This window comes from Oncorhynchus keta, chromosome 36 (genome assembly GCF_023373465.1).
Source record: "Oncorhynchus keta strain PuntledgeMale-10-30-2019 chromosome 36, Oket_V2, whole genome shotgun sequence".
Taxonomy (NCBI): domain Eukaryota; kingdom Metazoa; phylum Chordata; class Actinopteri; order Salmoniformes; family Salmonidae; genus Oncorhynchus; species Oncorhynchus keta.
This window is the reverse complement of record NC_068456.1, coordinates 5,654,258-5,673,395: the sequence shown is the minus strand read 5'-3', so window position 1 is coordinate 5,673,395 and position 19,138 is coordinate 5,654,258. Positions and strand designations below refer to the sequence as shown.

The window sequence follows — 19,138 nt, the reverse complement described above, 5'->3', positions numbered from 1 at the left end:
TAACATTGTAAGGGTAGACTAAAATGCCAACAATGCCTTCCAATTTGGAGAAAGTTATCATGTTTGTTTTGTTTGTTTTAAACCCTTACAATAGCAGTAAAAGCAGAACATTGTTTGAGAGTGATCCATGCGTATTAGCAGTAGTAATTGAGAGGGTCTTCCTATTAGGAAGAAAGGGTCCTAGTTGAAGGAAACAGAAATGGAGACTAGTGAAAGTAACAAAGTGAATGGCAATATTAGTGGCTTTCAGATAGCACTCTAATAATGCCACATTTTAGTAATTTGAAGAAGCTGAAGTTTCAATACAAAGTTGCATTACGAACAGAGGGACAGATATTAAATTAGAGGCTGCCATCTGGTGTTTGGGTTATAGATAAGCTTCCTGTGGACAAATAGATAAGCCGCCAGTGAAAATAAGTGGTACTCACTGAACTCAAACAGGCTGTAAGGGATACATTGGGACATTTGGGACAGAGGTATGACTAATTGAATAAGAGACGTTTTGACAATTTTCAATGATTATTTCTCAATTATATAGTTTTGGTAACACCAGTAATTTAAGTAAGAAGGTAATGTCATCTAAAACAATCTGTTTTCAATACGTGGAACTGTGTCCAAAATTGAAGTAAATCCAAGTAAATGTTTCAGTACCGAGTATTGAGTTGATAAGCCAGCGCCTACTTTTTGAGGGACATAGCAGATTTGATAAACAACAGGTTTCATATTTTGACTAGTTGATGTCAAAGGGGCAATCAGCAACAAGTAAATGCAACAAGTCAAAATGATAAGTGCCTATGTTGCTTAACAGGACACTGTATCTGAAGTACGATTCTGTATATGCATGGTTTTAATCAAGATTTTTTTTTTTACACAGTTCCAAATTAAGTAAGGCTTGGCCATTTTGTTTGTTTTTACCCTACATTTTACCACACATGCCAGCACCCACACACAACCCACCTGTTATGAATATTTGTCATTTGTGTTAATACCGTGTTTGATTTATTGTGTTGGGTCTTTCTTTATATTTGGTTTTAGTAGGGTTCTTCATAGGTTGGTGGGAAAAAATGCACCTTAAAGAGCACACAAATAACATTTTCTGAAGTTTCTATTTTCCAGATTTGGGTTGCACACATGCAAATACTCCTGATAAGAAATGTACTGAAAAACCCCATGTAAACCTGGTACAGAAATGTTTGAAATGTCTTTAGATAATGAGTCTGAATACAGGGAAAGAAAAGGCAAAGACAAATTCACTTACTGGGGTTGAATGGCCTCATTAAGGCTAGAGACATCGGGTGAGATTTAATTGTAATATGTAAACACTTATAATTAGGAAGAAGTTTATCATTTATCAATAGTCCTATGTGTGATTCAGACCATGAGAAGGAGAGAGTGCTGCCCCTGAATGAGGGAAACCTGTCTCTAGTCTATTTTACTATGCCTTGAATGACCTTATGGGATACAATTATTTCCTTCTGGAGTTATCAAGGGTTGTAATTCAAATTTGATTTGTTCTTCTGATTAGTACAAATGTTATTTAACTGGCAGTGTTGTTGTTTTTTTGGACGCATGAATCCCGATGTGAGTCATGTGTCCAAAGGGAGAATTACCTGTCCCCTGGGGCCCTTTGGTAAATATGCAAATGTATTTTGTTTACATGCCTGCCTGTAAAAGGAAAACATATATGTTGGTAATGGATGACAGTTACTCCAAATGGATTGAAGTTTTCCCTGGGTCAAACACTTTCTTGCAATTATCTAGTAAGGTATCTGTACTACAGAATGTATCAGATTGTTGGGTTTGTGGATTGTTACCAGACAATGCTGAGACTATGCCATTACTTGCTATACCCCTCGGTGCATATGAAATATTGATGTGGACCAAAGCAGGTAACCTTACAGAGAGCTTGATTGGATAAAGGATAAGGTGTTTATATGAAGAAGTATATTGCTGTTGTTGTTGTTTTTGTAACACAAATCGCACCAGTTTGGGTCTGTAGGATTAGCCCTCTAACTCCCTGACCCTGTATCTCTGCGGTGAGGTTGCCAATGTGATAGGGGAGGAGAAGCCTATTTTCAAAAATGGTTTCAACAGTGCGTTGTTATTATCTTTGACATTTTTATTAAGAATATTAGTGGTAGTATTAATTTGTCATACAGTGAATAGTTTGTCTGGATTTCCTGAATCAGAAATACCCTTAACTAAACTGTTGTTCTGGTCTGTCCTCTCTTGAGGTTATGGCGAAGGTGACCACAGATGGTATCTATCAAGACTTCATGGAAGGGATAATTAGACCGGGTGAGCCTCACGCCCTCTAACCGGCTGAAGTGATGGCAACAATGGTGTTCACTATGGCCCCTGTCCTTCACCACTTCTACCGGAGACCTGAGTCTGAGTCAGCAACCTGTGCACAGTATCCAGTCTAAGCTATCAACTGCTTTTTCTCTCAGGAGTGTGGCATGAGTCCACGTGGAGTGAGCATAGAGAGAGGTCCCGTCCAGACATCTCTCATGGTTCTGTGTACTGGTCAGAAAATGGAGAAGACATAATGGACTGTAAAGGATGGTGGCAGCTCAGGTGAGAGATTTGTCTGCTGTTTGCAAAAATCAGATTATTCCTCCGATATTGAAATTGGAACATTACCAAGGGCCATCTACATTGAACATGTGCCATTGGTAGGTCAAACTGAAGACGAAAATGAAGAAACGCAAGAAGAATGAAGAATGAATGCCAGGGAATGGCAACCGGTGGTGGTCAACCGTGCCCATATTTGATTTAGGCTTGTCCAAAATGGTTTATTTGGGGTATCAGGTTGATTGTGGAGGTCTGCACACTGCAAAATACATAGTAATTTAGACAAAAAAATGCATTGAGATACCAATTTGTCATTAACATGCCAATCGCAACAAAAGCTCCATCTGAAATGCCATTTCCAGAATCCATAAATGAAAGTGTCTGTGGTTTTATGAAGCGTATGTGTAACTGTATCATTCTACTGCAATGGTTTTACAAGTAAGGGCTATGGTATTACGATCAGTTACTAGTTGGATTGTACAACCCAGAATAAAGGGTTTGAAAGTGTCTGTGGTTTTATGAATTAATGTAGTTTACTTATGTATTTTGATAGAAGCTATAATGTGATGCTTACCTTAAAATGTAATGATAATTATCACATAGTGATAAAAGCAGGGAATGTGCGGGAAAATGTTGTCTGAAGAGATAGCATTGAATTGTACACAGCATCTCCTTTCCTTCTTTCTTGGTTCATGCAGGTGACTGTGACCTCCTCCTCAGACCAATTGGCAGTACACCCAGAACATTGTTCTGGGAATCAAAAGGGATATCTCAGTTTCAAGGTCTCAGCTTGGAGAGAAGCCGTGTGGTGAGGTATTGGTCGATCACATACAGGAACCAAATATTAATTATGAATTAATTATGAGTAATGTAAATCATGCAAATATAACTTGTCTGTGTAAGCAGTATATAAGAGAACGTGACTGCCACAACTGACATGTACTATGGTGCATTACGTTTGTTGGAACCTCTCCAGCTTGCTGATAATAAAGAATGATTAATTTAATATTGACTTCAGCTGCCCCTGGTGGTAATTTCCACAACACCAAGATAATCCATCCACCTGACAGGTGTGGCATATCAAGAAGCTGACAAAACAGCAGGATCATTACACAGGTGAACCTTCTGCTGGGGACAATAAAAGACCACTCTAAAATGTGCAGATTTGTCACACAACACAATGCCACAGATGTCTCAAGTTGAGGGAGCGTGCAATTGGCATGCTGACTGCAGGAATGTCCACCAAAGCTGTTGCCAGAGAATTTAATGTTCATTTCTCTACCGTAAACCGCCGGTAGTTTTAGAGAATTTGGAAGTAGATCCAAACGGCCTCACAACCACAGTATGGCATAATTTATTTCTTTATTTTTTTAAACGTAGATACAGGCTCTAACCAACAGTGCAGTAAGTAAGCATTTCACTGTTGTATTCAGCGCACGTAACAAATAAACTTTGATTTGGGCGATCGGTTTGCTGATGTCAACCATGTTAACAGTGTCCCATGGTGGTGGTGGTGGAATGGTATGGGCAGGCATAAGCTACGGACAATGAACACAATTTAATTTTATCGATGGTCATTTGAATGCAGAGATACCGTGACGAGATCCCGACGCCCATTGTCATGCCGTTCGTCCGCCGCCATCGCCTCATGTATCAACATGATAATGCACGACCCCATGACGCAAGGATCTGTACACAATTTCTGGAGACTGAAAATGTCTCAGTTCTTCCAGGGCCTCCATACTCACCAGACATGTCATCTGTTGAGCACGTTTGGGAGGCTCTGGATCGGCATGTGTAACAGCGTGTTCTAGTTCACGCCAATATTCAGCAACTTTCACAGCCAGTGAAGAGAAGTGGGACAGCATTCCACAGTCCATGACCAGTAGCCTGATCAACTCTATGCGAAGGAGATGTGTCGTGCTGCAAATGGTGGTCACAACAGATACTGACTGGTTTTCTGATCCACGCCCCTACCCTTTTTTTAAAGGTATGTCTGACCAACAATATTCCCAGTCATATGAAATCCAGAGATTTTAAGGCCTAATGAATTTATTTAAATTGACTGATTTCCTGAAATGAACTGTAACTCAATAAAAATCTTTGAAATTGTTACATTTATTGTATATTTTTGTTCAGTATACAATATTTCACATAGATCGCTTTCTTTAATTCTGAAATATAACATGCTAAATCAAGGTTCTTGAGAACTCAAATTAATCTGTTAGCGGTTTTAAGATTAACTATTGAATTGCTGAACTATGGAATGCTATGTAAATGTTATTGTATTATTGTCAAAACAAGACAATGTCTGTATATCTCATTTGTCTGTTACATTGTGAAAAGTAGGCTCTGTTGGTATTGTTAAGAGTCAGGAATGCAATTGTGTGCAATACCTAACACCTGAGTTCTTCCCATTCTCCTTAACACGCCACTGTATGTATAATTACATAGATGAATGCCTATGCTAATATTCAGTGTTCTCACACCACATGGCATGTTACATGATGTAGGAGATCAAGGGTCATATCTTGAGGAGCTGCTCAGCAGCTGCCAAGTGAAACAGGAAGTTCTCTGTAGCAGGCGGGAAGTGGCGCTGCTTTAAGGTCTCCAGGGTGATTTTAGAGTTCTCACATTCCTCGGCTAATGACGCCAAGTTAGCAAGGATCTCCCTCGTCTTTATGGAAATGTCCTGAAAACATCATACCAAACAGACAGCTTTTTTTCGTAATTGTGCTAAATACCGGGATACTTATAATAACATATTTACTGTATGAACACTGTTCATCTTTGAAAAGGCATACCTCACACCTTCTCTGATCACTGAAGAATGAATGGTAAGGATGTCATGTGTACTTTCAACTCTCACCTTGATAATCTGCCCGTCTGTTCTATCAGCATTCTCTGCAGACTGGACAATGAAGAGCCCAATGTCTTTGTGCAGCTTTCCCATAGACATGGCCTCTTTGGTGTATAGAGTAGATAGGAGAGACATCATATGGTTTAAGAAATGGTGGATGCTTGAGGGAGGACTAGGTAGCAAGGTTTCTCTACATTCCGTTATTTATATTTTTAGATACAGAGCATTCTTCACTTTGGCCAGACTGCCTTTTACAGTAATAGGAAGGAGATTAGAATTGAGACACCCACCTTTGGCACTCTGGGATATAGTAATCTCACTATCTGGGAGGTTTACATATACGTCAAACAAGTCCGATCTGTTGCTCACTTCTGGATCAACAAATCCTGCGACGTACCCTGCAGAGACAGTGAGCATATGGGTGAATCAACTATTCATTTCTTCACCATAAGGCTTTTCAGGGACAGTGCAGATGGGGGTACTCACAGAACTCTACGTTGAGAATCTCCAAGGAACATGTTTTCAAAACAACAGGCAAGTAAAAATAATGTACTGCAAGTCGATTATTGCATGAGTCTTCCTGTGTGTGTGTGTGTGTGTGTGTGTGTGTGTGTGTGTGTGTGTGTGTGTGTGGAACTGACTGTTGGGAGACAATGGGAATCTGGGTTGTGTTCATTAGGACACGCAAAGGAAAACATTTTGCAAGAGAAAATGAACATTCTATTGGACAGGTCAAGGAAGTCCCTGACTGTTACAGTCCATGTTCTTCTCTTTGGTGTTTAATGAACATGACCCTGGGGTCTGAATCAGTTTGCTTTAATGTGGATCTAATGAACCAGACATCCTCACCAGTGCACGTCCTGAGATTCTCGAGCTCACTGTCAGTCAGGTGGACATAAGGGTGCAAAATGGACCAGTCTTTCCTGTGCCATGTCAGAGCCGGAAGAGCTCTAGGAGGGAAAAATACAATAAAATCATACATTTGATATGAAGATGTCTGGTTCTCTCGAAAACATCAATTGTAATCCACTTCAACAATGAAGTCCATGAACAGTCAAAGGTCTGGGCCCAGTTTCCCCAAATCATCTTAAGGCTAACTTCATCGTTAGAACCTTCATAGGACTATTGTTAAATCTCAGAGCCGTTTACCAAAACCATCGTTACTGAAGATGCACTTGAAAAGGCTTGCTATTTAATGACGGCCTCAGACCACTAGTATAACAGCTAAGTGCGACAGCTAAGTGCGTTGTTAGATGCTTTTTTGCCCTTCCCCATCAAGATGTTTCTCTGTCTTTCTGTAACTGCTGATAACTTTAAACCGATTTTGACTACAAATAGAAAGTTGCCAATGTCTTTGCAAATGATACAAACAAGCGAAGGATATTAGATGTATCAAATAAATACAGTATAGGCACTATACTTTATTTCAATGATTTTCTTGTTAACATTTCTTGTTATTTCAATTGAGTTTAATCCAGCTATTTGTATGCTACTGTCTGTTATTTTTGCCTACATGTGCACAAACAATGTGTCAAATCTTAATTTCGTGCATATAGGATAAGCATTAGAATAAGCCGCCTCAATATTTGTAGCCATAGGTGATAATATCTCATAGGGGCTGATCTGTCATCAGTATTGTGGAATAATTCTAATGTTAAGGTAAGACTTGAACGGGAGAAAGCTGATCCGAAAGCAGCGGTTTCTTTCGATCACATCACTTCGCAAACTCTCCCTCTCTGCGCACTGGTGGTGTTTTGGGAAACGCATGTTACATCGTCGCCCGTATTTTCCTCGGTGCATTTTCTCTATTGCCTTAGTCACCTTGTGAACTCCAACAGTGCTTCAACCTGGGGGTGATGGACCACGATCCTCTTCTTTAGCATAAGGGCTGTGTACAGGATGATGGTCTCCATCCCAAACTGGGACACCACATCTGAAACAGTAAATCACAAGATAGTCTACCTAATCCTGGTAATCGAATGGGATCAGCTTCTTCAAGGAAATGCTTCTTTGCATACCAATAAGGAAACTGGACAGTGTCAAGCACCTTGTATGAACAATCATGTCCTTATACTGTAATAAGTGTTTTATATTTGTACATGTCTAACCTTTCACTGAGCCTGCTAAGTAGGCCTTCCTGACATCGTAGTCCTTGATGAGAAAGGAGCCATTCTCATCACTCTGACAGAAGCCTTTGGTGAGGACTGCAATGTAACCCTCCATCATTTTCACGGGGCTCCCATGTTTGATGTACATCCTGAATGATAAAACACACATGAAGAAATGAATGAAGAAATATGTTTTGGGGAAGTATTAAACAAGCAGACATTTAGCCATGGGGGTGCATTAGCGTAGTATGCTGTACCTGCATAGTACTCGACTGAATGCTGCATACTTCTCAGGGTTGAAGTCCTTTGTTGTGACAACTATTGAAAAATGTGTGACCTAAAAAGAGAGAAATACGAGCAAAATAATTTATCATTAGACCTACAGGTTCAAATTATTTAAATGAATGGAGAATTTCAAAACTAACTGTACCTTCTTTAGAGCGGTTGGTTCCTGCACCGCTACCGTGGATATGTAGTACCAGGTACGGCGGAACTGGCCAAACACAAAAGTGTGCAAGCCTCGGCTGTCCTGTCTGAGACAGCACTTACTGAGCAGGACCTCCCGGAGCTCAGCACTGACTGAGGGATAGCACCACACCCACAAGGTGTCTGCATTCACATCTTTCTCTGTGTGGGGAAGAATATGAGAATAACGTGTCATATTGTTTTCACAACTCTTTATTATCATTATTACCAGATCTTTAACTAAATTAATCTGTTCTCATGCTTACAGGAAGTAAAATCAAAGATGGTAAAATACTTAATCACATTGATATCACAGATAGAACAATGAGACAGATATTTCCCTGGATGTATAAATGTGAAGCATCCGGTTGGCGTTTCCACTGACTACCAAATATGGTAGTGAGAGGAAGCCCACTGGCGGGCAGTGGGAGAAGACTGGAACGAGATGGATTTTGGCCGAAATTCTGCAAATCTTCTCATCAATTAAACATTTGATCTCAATACAGTTCTGTTCCCAAAACTAGAATCTGTTATGAACAGAACATACAACATTTTGTAGACTTCGCCCTTTGCCACAGTTTCTACAAATGTAGTTATTTAGAAGGAGAGTAAAGACGAATTGAGTTATAGCATAAACGCAGTTCACAGCGTAGGCGTTCCCTAACGGAAATAAACTAGAACGCGCCAATAGGATCTCGCTAACTCGTGCTTGGTTTTACCCACTATGATTAATTTGCCCACATTGGAAACGACAAGCTGTGGTCTGTCTTGGGTTAGTTAAACAAATCTTTGTTGATATCATGTGATGCCAGTCAAAGCCGAACAGGAGCAAACTTGGCACGCATCAACCAAAAAAAAGCAGGGTAAAAATAATTTTAAAAAGGGGAAGGATATGTCTTTCCTTACCAATTAACCCAACGCTTAACATGAGCTGAGTTTCTGGTGCCGCCATATCCCATCACAATTCTGTTGTACTGTGGGAGTTGACAATTAGGGACGCATGACAGCTTGTCTTGGGCAAGGAAGTACTTTCACCAAACGAACAGCTAGCTAGCTGTTCCTAACTGTTTGGAGATAGGATGAGCAAGAAAGAAGAGTAAAACATGTTCATTAGCTCTAGCAGGTTAGAGGCTATACCGAAATCAACAAATTAGCCACAATGAATGATTAGCTACAAGTAGTTCGACAGTGATAACATTTGATTTGAGAAGCTATGCACAGTTTGATGATAACAGTCTAAGGATTCTAGCTAGCTACAGTATAGGACACACAAAGTTGAAAGTACAGTTACTGTACCGTGTGTCTGGTCCAGATCTGCGATTGGATTTAGCGAATCTACAAAATGTATAAATGATTAGCTAACATTGATGCTTTCAAAACACACAAGCATTGTGAACCAATCGCATTTGAGATCATGTGATCATACGTTAAATTTTCTAAATAAAAGTCCCCCAAAAATCTGTTACAGGACGTGTATCTGATTTAAAAATCACAAAACATATAGTTAAAAGTTACTCAAACATTTGAAAATGAACAAAGATAGATTCACTGTATTATTATTAGCCTAATGATAACGCTTTTCGTTATAGTGCCCTGTAAAAAACAATACCAACACTGTTGCTGGAAGTATTAGTGGTTTTCTAACTACTGTCAATTCGTAACAGAACAGGATTTAAACATGTTTTGAACAGAACATTTTCACATTGGCCCCGTCCAGGGATAACTTTGGACGGGGATCCTTGGGAAGTCCCTACCCCGTTGAAGTAGACATTTTCAATGGTTAACACAAGGGTTGGGGTAGGGTAAGGGTAGGGGTTAGAGTTTAGGGTAAGGATGTCCCATCCCGGATAGCATTGAATTTTACCAAATAACTTAATCCCAATGTTTATTTCATGATTGTGCCACTTGCATGGTTTATGAACAAAATCTATTCAGTGTTTTGTGTTATTTTTGACCTGGGATGTTTTACTGTATTCAAAACTAAAAGGTGAATAAAATGAAAATCTAACTCACTTGACCTATTGTTATTTCCCCTCTAGGAAACCTGCAATGACATAGATGCATGACCTGCCTGGATATGAGCAGCATGGAGAACAGTGCCATCTAGTGAAATGAAAAATAAACTATTATTACAGATAATTTAAATGAACAATATTGAACTCATGTATATTGAAGACTGCAAAAGCTATTTGTTTAATACACATTTCGATGTCCCCTTATTAAAATAATTACATGTACCGATTACATGTTTTATTTAATGTATTTAATGTAACCACTAGCACTCAACAATAAGACTTAACACCTCCTACAATAGCATGAAAAGAGGAGGGTAGGAACAACGAAACAGAATAAGGCGTATTGATACAGCCAAATGTACCATTTGTGAGTGTTCAAGTAAACGGAGGACCTCTATTTTGAAGCTTTTTGCGCGACTTGGACCGTTAATGACGCTTATTTTTTCATCCGTACTCCAGGACGACCCACGTGACCGTAATGAAACCGTTGTCGCTCGCTTCCATATGCCGCGTTCAAAACAATATTAAAATAAAAAATATTCGACCTTAGTGCATTCGAGACAACTGGGAAAATGATGCTGCAATTTGATGCACTATGCAGGTGTCGCTCCACCATTTCCTGGTTGCTAAAATTCGAATAGTTCGCCTAATTTCAGTTTATGTGACAAAACAAGCAAGTATAGTGGAAATAATCCTAATACCAACTAAACCGCTGTGAAATATATATTTTCCATGAGAAAAAATATAGTATTTTCAGCTGTTTGAAGCAGGTGTACAAAGCCTCATTTAAAATTCAAAAACGACATTTAAGAACGTGAAGCATAGAAATTGCACACATAGCACATATCTACTGCTTCTGAGACTTGCTTTCAATGAGAATGACAGATCTATAACATACATTTTCTATGTAGATTTGATTGGGTCCCCCCCAAAATGTAAATATTGGAGCTGTAATTCCTTGTATCCTCAAGATGAATGTCAATGTATCACCAATAAATGTATTTAAAATTGTATTTAATTAAACTATGATGTGTTCACACAATGTCTGATTTTAATTTCACATTAAATGTCAGATTGTATTTGTCTCATATGCCTACCAAGCAAATTAATGTATCATAAAAATGTAATATAAATTCATATTAATTTGTTGAAACCTACCAGGTACAACCCCAAATCCGTAAACACAGGCACCCTCATAGATGTCATCCTAACTAACTTGCCCTCCAAATACACCTCTGCTGTTTTCAATCAAGATCTCAGCGATCACTGTCTCATTGCCTGCAACCGTAATGGGTCTGCGACCAAACGAGCACCCCTCCTCACCGTCAAACGCTCTCTAAAACACTTCTGCGAGCAGGCCTTTCTAATCGTCCTGGCCGGGGTATCCTGGAATATCATTGACCTCATCCTGTCAGTAGATGATGCCTGATTATTCTTTAAAAGTGCCTTCCTCACCATCTCAAATAAGCATGCCCCACTCAAAAAATGTAGAACTAGGAATATATATAGTCCTTGGTTCACTCCAGACCTGTCTGCCCTTGACCAGCACAAAAACGTCCTAGCTAGCTAAGGCTAGCTTTTTCAAACAGAAATTTGCATCCTGTAGTACTAACTCAAAAAAGTTCTGGGACACTATAAAGTCCATGGAGAATAAGAGCTCCTCCTCCCAGCTGCCCACTGCTCTGAGGCTAGGGAACACTGTTACCACCGATATAGCCACTATAATTGACAATTTCAATAAGCATTTCTCTATGACTGGCCATGCTTTCCACCTGGCTATCCCTACCGCGGTCAACTGCCCGGCACCCTCCACAGCAACCCGCCAAAGCCCCCACCATTTCTCTTTCACCCAAATCCAGATAGCTGATGTTCTGAAAGAGCTGCATAATCTGGACCCATACAAATCAGCCAGGCTAGACAATCTGGACCCTCTCTTTCTAAAATGATCTGCCAAAATTGTTGCAACCCCTATTACTGCCTCTTCAACCTCTCTTTCGTATTGTCTGAGATTCCCAAAGATTGGAAAGCTGCCGCGGTCATCCCCCTCTTCAAAGGGGGTGACACTCTAGACCCAAACTGCTACAGACCTATATCTATCCTACCCTGTCTTTCTAAGGTCTTCGAAAGCCAAGTTAACAAACATATTACTGATGATTTCAAATCCCACCGTACCTTCTCTGCTATGCAATCTGGTTTCAGAGCTGGTCATGGGTGCTCCTCAGCCATGCTCAAGGTCCTAAACGATATCATAACCGCCATCGATAAGAGAAATTACTGTGCAGCCATATTGATCGACCTGGCCAAGGCTTTCGACTCTGTCAATCACCACATTATCGGCAGACTAAACAGCCTTGGTTTCTCAAATGACTGCCTCGCCTGGTTCACCAACTATTTCTCTGATAGAGTTCAGTGTGTCAAATCTGAGGGCCTGTTGTCCGGACCTCTGGCAGTCTCTATGGGGGTGCCACAGAGTTCAATTCTCGGGCCGACTCTCTTCTCTGTATACATCAATGATGACACTCTTGCTGCTGGTGATTCTCTGATCCACATCCACGCAGACGACACCATTCTGTATACTTCTGGCCCTTCTTTGGACACTGTGCTAACTAATCTCCAGACGAGCTTCAATGCCATACAACTCTCCTTCCTTTGCCTCCAACTGCTCTTAAATGCTAGTAAAACTAAATGCATGCTCTTCAACCGATCGCTGCCCGCACCTGCCCGCCCGTCCAGCATCACTACTCTGGATGGCTCTGACTTAGAATATGTGGACAACTACAAATACCTAGGTGTCTGATTAGACTGTAAACTCTCCTTCCAGACTCACATTAAGCATCTCCAATCCAAAATTAAATCTAGAATCAGCTTCCTATTTCACAATAAAACCTCCTTCACTCATGCTGCCAAACATACTCTCGTAAAACTGACCATCCTACCGATCCTCGACTTCGGCGATGTCATTTACTAAATAGCCTACAACACTACTCAACAAATTGGATGCAGTCTATCACAGTGCCATTAGTTTTGTCACCAAAGCCCCATATACTACCCACCATTGCAATCTGTATGCCCTTGTTGGCTGGCCGTCGCTTCGTACACTACGCCAAGCCCACTGGCTCCAGGTCATTACATTTACATTTAAGTCATTTAGCAGACGCTCTTATCCAGAGCGACTTACAAATTGGTGCATTCACCTTATGACATCCAGTGGAACAGCCACTTTACAATAGTGCATCTAAATATTTTAAGGAGGGGGGGGGTGGGTGAGAAGGATTACTTTATCCTATCCTAGGTATTCCTTAAAGAGGTGGGGTTTCAGGTGTCTCCGGAAGGTGGTGATTGACTCCGCTGTCCTGGCGTCGTGAGGGAGTTTGTTCCACCATTGGGGGGCCAGAGCAGCGAACAGTTTTGACTGGGCTGAGCGGGAACTGTACTTCCTCAGTGGTAGGGAGGCGAGCAGGCCAGAGGTGGATGAATGCAGTGCCCTTGTTTGGGTGTAGGGCCTGATCAGAGCCTGGAGGTACTGAGGTGCCGTTCCCCTCACAGCTCCGTAGGCAAGCACCATGGTCTTGTAGCGGATGCGAGCTTCAACTGGAAGCCAGTGGAGAGAGCGGAGGAGCAGGGTGACGTGAGAGAACTTGGGAAGGTTGAACACCAGACGGGCTGCGGCGTTCTGGATGAGTTGTAGGGTTTAATGGCACAGGCAGGGAGCCCAGCCAACAGCGAGTTGCAGTAATCCAGACGGGAGATGACAAGTGCCTGGATTAGGACCTGCGCCGCTTCCTGTGTGAGGCAGGGTCGTACTCTGCGGATGTTGTAGAGCATGAACCTACAGGAACGGGCCACCGCCTTGATGTTAGTTGAGAACGACAGGGTGTTGTCCAGGATCACGCCAAGGTTCTTAGCGCTCTGGGAGGAGGACACAATGGAGTTGTCAACCGTGATGGCGAGATCATGGAACGGGCAGTCCTTCCCGGGAGGAAGAGCAGCTCCGTCTTGCCGAGGTTCAGCTTGAGGTGGTGATCCGTCATCCACACTGATATGTCTGCCAGACATGCAGAGATGCGATTCGCCACCTGGTCATCAGAAGGGGGAAAGGAGAAGATTAATTGTGTGTCGTCTGCATAGCAATGATAGGAGAGACCATGTGAGGTTATGACAGAGCCAAGTGACTTGGTGTATAGCGAGAATAGGAGAGGGCCTAGAACAGAGCCCTGGGGACACCAGTGGTGAGAGCGCGTGGTGAGGAGACAGATTCTCGCCACGCCACCTGGTAGGAGCGACCTGTCAGGTAGGACGCAATCCAAGCGTGGGCCGCGCCGGAGATGCCCAACTCGGAGAGGGTGGAGAGGAGGATCTGATGGTTCACAGTATCGAAGGCAGCCGATAGGTCTAGAAGGATGAGAGCAGAGGAGAGAGAGTTAGCTTTAGCAGTGCGGAGCGCCTCCGTGATACAGAGAAGAGCAGTCTCAGTTGAATGACTAGTCTTGAAACCTGACTGATTTGGATCAAGAAGGTCATTCTGAGAGAGATAGCGGGAGAGCTGGCCAAGGACGGCACGTTCAAGAGTTTTGGAGAGAAAAGAAAGAAGGGATACTGGTCTGTAGTTGTTGACATTGGAGGGATCGAGTGTAGGTTTTTTCAGAAGGGGTGCAACTCTCGCTCTCTTGAAGACGGAAGGGACGTAGCCAGCGGTCAGGGATGAGTTGATGAGCGAGGTGAGGTAAGGGAGAAGGTCTCCGGAAATGGTCTGGAGAAGAGAGGAGGGGATAGGGTCAAGCGGGCAGGTTGTTGGGCGGCCGGCCGTCACAAGACGCGAGATTTCATCTGGAGAGAGAGGGGAGAAAGAGGTCAGAGCACAGGGTAGGGCAGTGTGAGCAGAACCAGCGGTGTCGTTTGACTTAGCAAGGATCGAGGATCGGATGTCGTCGACCTTCTTTTCAAAATGGTTGACGAAGTCATCTGCAGAGAGGGAGGAGGGGGGAGGAGGATTCAGGAGGGAGGAGAAGGTGGCAAAGAGCTTCCTAGGGTTAGAGGCAGATGCTTGGAATTTAGAGTGGTAGAAAGTGGCTTTAACAGCAGAGACAGAGGAGGAAAATGTAGAGAGGAGGGAGTGAAAGGATGCCAGGTCCGCAGGGAGGCGAGTTTTCCTCCATTTCCGCTCGGCTGCCCGGAGCCCTGTTCTGTCATCTTCAAGTCTCTGCTAGGTAAAGTCCCGCCTTATCTCAGCACATTAATCACTCCAGTGTTTCATTGGGATATTGTAATTACTTCGCCACCGTGGCCTATTTATTGCCTTACCTACCTTATCTTACCTCATGTGCACACACTGTATATAGGCTTTTTCTACTGTATTATTGACTGTAAGTTTGTTTATTCCATGTGTAACTGTGTTCTTGTATGTGTCGAACTAATTTGCTTTATTCTTGGGCAGGTTGCAGTTGTAAATGAGCACTTGTTCTCAACCAGCCTACCTGGTTAAATAAAGGTGAAATATATATATATATATTTTAAAGAGTTACAGCAATGTCACGACCCCCCCGCCCCTATAGTTTTGGCAAGTCGGTTAGGACGTCTACTTTGTGCATGACACAAGTAATTTTTCCAACAGTTGTTAACAGACAGATTATTTCACTTATACTTCACTATATATGCTGGAGGAAACCGGAACAAAAGTATCTACATCCACAGTAAAAAGGGTCCTATATCGACATAACCAAAAAGGCCGCTCAGCAAGGAAGAAGCCACTGCTCCGAAACCTCAATAAAAAAGCTGGACTATGGTTTGCAACTGCACATGGGGACAAAGATCATAGTTTTTGGAGAAATGTCCTCAGGAAGTGAAAGCTTGGTTGCAAATGGGTCTTCCAAATGGACAATGACCCCAAGCATACTTCCAAAGTTGTGACAAAATGGCTTAAGAACAACAAAGTCAAGGTATTGGAGTGGCCATCACAAAGCCATGACCTCAATCCTATAGAAAATGTGTGGGCAGAACTGAAAAAGCGTGTGTGAGCAAGGAGGCCTACAACCTGACTCAGTTACACCAGCTCTATCAGGAGGAATGGGCCAGAATTCACCCTTCTTATTGTGGGAAGCATGTGGAATTCTAACCCGAAACGTTTGACCCAAGTTAAACAATTTAAAGGCAATGCACCTCAAGTGGCTAAAGAAATGTGGCTTGTCACCTAAAACCCTCAAACTTTTAAAGATGCACAATTGAGAGCATCCTGTCGGCATCCTATCAACGCCTGGTACGGCAACTGCACCGCCCACAACTGCAAGGCTCTCCAGAGGATGGTGCGGTCTACACAACGTATCATACTACCTGCCCTCCAGAACACCTACAGCACCCGATGTCACAGGAAGGCCAAAAAGATCATCAAGGATAACAACCACCCGAGCCACTGCCTGTTCCCCCCACTACCATCCAGAATGCGAGGTCAGTACAAGCGCATCAAAGCTGGGACCGAGAGACTGAAAAACAGCTTCTATCTCAAGGCCATCAGACTTAAACAGCCATCACTAACACAGAGAGGCTGCAGCCTACATACAGACTTGAAATCATTAGCCACTTTAATAAATGGATCACTAGACACTTTAAATAATGCCAATTTAATAATGTTTACATATCTTACATTACTCATCTCACATGTATATACTGTATATTATACCATCTATTGTATCTTGCCTATGCCCGCTCGGTCATCGCTCATCCATATATTTATATGTATATATTATTATTTCATTCCTTTACTTAGATTTGTGTGTATTATGTAGCTGTTGTGGAATTGTTAGATTACTGTTAGATATTACTGCACTGTCGGAACTAGAAGCACAAGCATTTCGCTACACTCACAATAACATCTTCTAACCATGTGTCCATGTGACCAATACAATGATTTTTATTTGATTCCATATGTGTTATTTCATAGTTTTGAAGTCTTCACTATTATTCTTCACTATTTGCCTTCACTATGATTTACTTTTCTGCTCTTTTGTACACCAGTATTTCAACTTGCACATCATCATCTGCACATCTATCACTCCAGTGTTAATTTGATAAATTGTAATTACTTCGCAACTATGGCCTATTTATTGCCTTACCTCCTCACGCCATTTGCACACACTGTATATAGACCTTTAAAAAATATATATATATTGTGTTATTGACTGTACGCTTGTTTATTCTATGTGCTGTTGTTTGTGTTGCACTGCTTTGCTTTATCTTGGCCAGGTAGCAGTTGCAAATGAGAACTGGTTCTCAACTGGCCTGCCTGGTTAAATAAAGGTGAAAAAATATATACAATTATACAATGTAGAAAATAGTACAAATAAAGAAAAACCCTTGAATGAGTAGGTGTGTCCAAACTCTTGACTGGTACTATATATTTCATTATTTACTTTGCTACTTACTGCCTGTCTAGCTATGAAAAGCGCTTCGTGTACATACGGGAACTTATGTCGTTACTGATGTAGGCCGCTCACGAGCAAGGTTGCCATGTTCGTGATTATCCTGTGATAGCACACTTAGAAAACGATGTCACGGGTGAGAATGTATTGGTCGAGCATTTCATTTTATTTTATTTACCTCTTAATTTAAGTGACCCGTGGCAGTCTTCGCATTTCTCTTTAAATGTTTTTAATTTTATTTCACTGTGACCTGTTGCTGCCGATTTACATGCCATTGTAAGCTACCATTTGATACAATAAATATGTTTAAATTACTATCACTGGAGTCATTGTAAATACATGTTTTGCCACTTGTGTAGTCTACTTGGAGTTGGCAAACGGATTTAATAAATAGCCTATAACTTCAGTGTATTGTTGTTGTAGCCTTGTGTTATTATGCAATTATTAACGGACATGTTTAGTTAATTAAATTGGAAGTTATCAAAGCCATCGCTATTTCAGATCAGTTGTTAGAATGCATTAGATTGATGGTAACAGTCAGTCAGATGAGGCTAAAGGAAAAAAATGTTAAACACTGACTGTTGTTGACATGCATATTCAGTTCATATACATATTATTAGTATTTAATAATTAATTGAAATTACGACTCAAGTCTCAGTAGCCTATTCTAGTAGGCTATTGGGAAGCACACGCACTTCGTACCTTGAAATCGCCAAACTATTCATGTTGAACAAAAGAGTCCATTTGAATTCCCCAAGCAGCTAAATCTTTCATTTTACATCTTGTTTACATTTTGCTTAGACTTCTGTAGACTCTCTGAAATAAGATGTAGGCCTATCTGGGGCTATAGGCTACCTGCATCAGCAAACCATACTCCTAGAATTGTGTCTGTAGTTGATGCCTATTGAAACGACAAGTCAAATGGGCCATTTAGAACTGTTTGTAGTCTTAACACTGGGGATATAATAAAAGGCACAATTGCCAGAAAATAGCCTAAAAGTTTTTTAAAAGTTGCAATAAGGCACCTCCAAGGTTTATAATTAAGCAATAAGGCCCGAGGGGTTGTGGTATATGGCCAATATACCACGGCTAAGGGTTGTTCGTATGTACGAATCAACGCGGCCCTCGGGCCTTATCGCTTGATTATAAACGGGTTTAAGCCCTGCATGCTGATTGGCTGACAGCCGAGCCCTGAATGCTGTTGGCTGACTGACAGACGTGGTATATACCATGGGTATGACAAAAACATTACTTTTATGTTGGTAATCAGTTAATAATAGCAATAAGGCACCCTGGGGTTTTGTGGTATATGGCCAATATTACAGGGCTAACGCCCGTATCCAGGCTCGTCATGTTGCGTCATGCTTAAGAACAGCCCATAGCCATGGTATATTGGCCATATACCATACCCTATTGCTCAATCATAGCAGTCAAACGAGTTAAATCGACATTCCTTGATGGAAAATGATCTGACGAGTTTAATAAGGACAAATTATATTTACTCTTGCAACATATTCAAATTAGTTTATTATGTCATGTCATCGTTTGCAATAATTATTATTTTGATAAACTTGTAACTACTATACATGTGGCAACTCTCCTCTTGCTGTGGGGGAAAATTAGGCTATTTTTCATGCCTTTTTGTGCGGGTTTTGAGTAGTTTTTGTAGTCGTTTGTTAGGATTTTTTCGAACCTGGCAACCCA

The 19,138-nt window shown here is 41.5% G+C and overlaps 1 protein-coding gene and 1 long non-coding RNA gene across 2 annotated transcripts; one reads left to right on the top strand and one right to left on the bottom strand.

Annotated features, from left to right (window-relative positions):
* The first annotated feature begins 306 nt into the window (after nucleotides 1-306).
* On the top strand, nucleotides 307-3,586 carry LOC118369518 (uncharacterized). The gene is made up of 2 exons (XR_004822621.2): nucleotides 307-476; nucleotides 2,235-3,586. It is a non-coding gene; the product is annotated as an uncharacterized LOC118369518 (long non-coding RNA).
* A 1,088-nt stretch (nucleotides 3,587-4,674) lies between these two features.
* On the bottom strand, nucleotides 4,675-9,448 carry LOC118369517 (DENN domain-containing protein 10-like). The gene is made up of 10 exons (XM_035753954.1): nucleotides 9,304-9,448; nucleotides 8,914-9,071; nucleotides 7,973-8,169; nucleotides 7,800-7,879; nucleotides 7,543-7,691; nucleotides 7,256-7,367; nucleotides 6,284-6,384; nucleotides 5,725-5,832; nucleotides 5,444-5,538; nucleotides 4,675-5,266 (listed from the first exon to the last, which is right to left on the bottom strand). Exons 2-10 carry the CDS (start codon nucleotides 8,957-8,959, stop codon nucleotides 5,099-5,101), a joined length of 1,056 nt encoding a protein of 351 aa, XP_035609847.1. The 5' UTR covers nucleotides 8,960-9,071; nucleotides 9,304-9,448; the 3' UTR covers nucleotides 4,675-5,098.
* Between the last annotated feature and the right edge of the window lie 9,690 nt (nucleotides 9,449-19,138).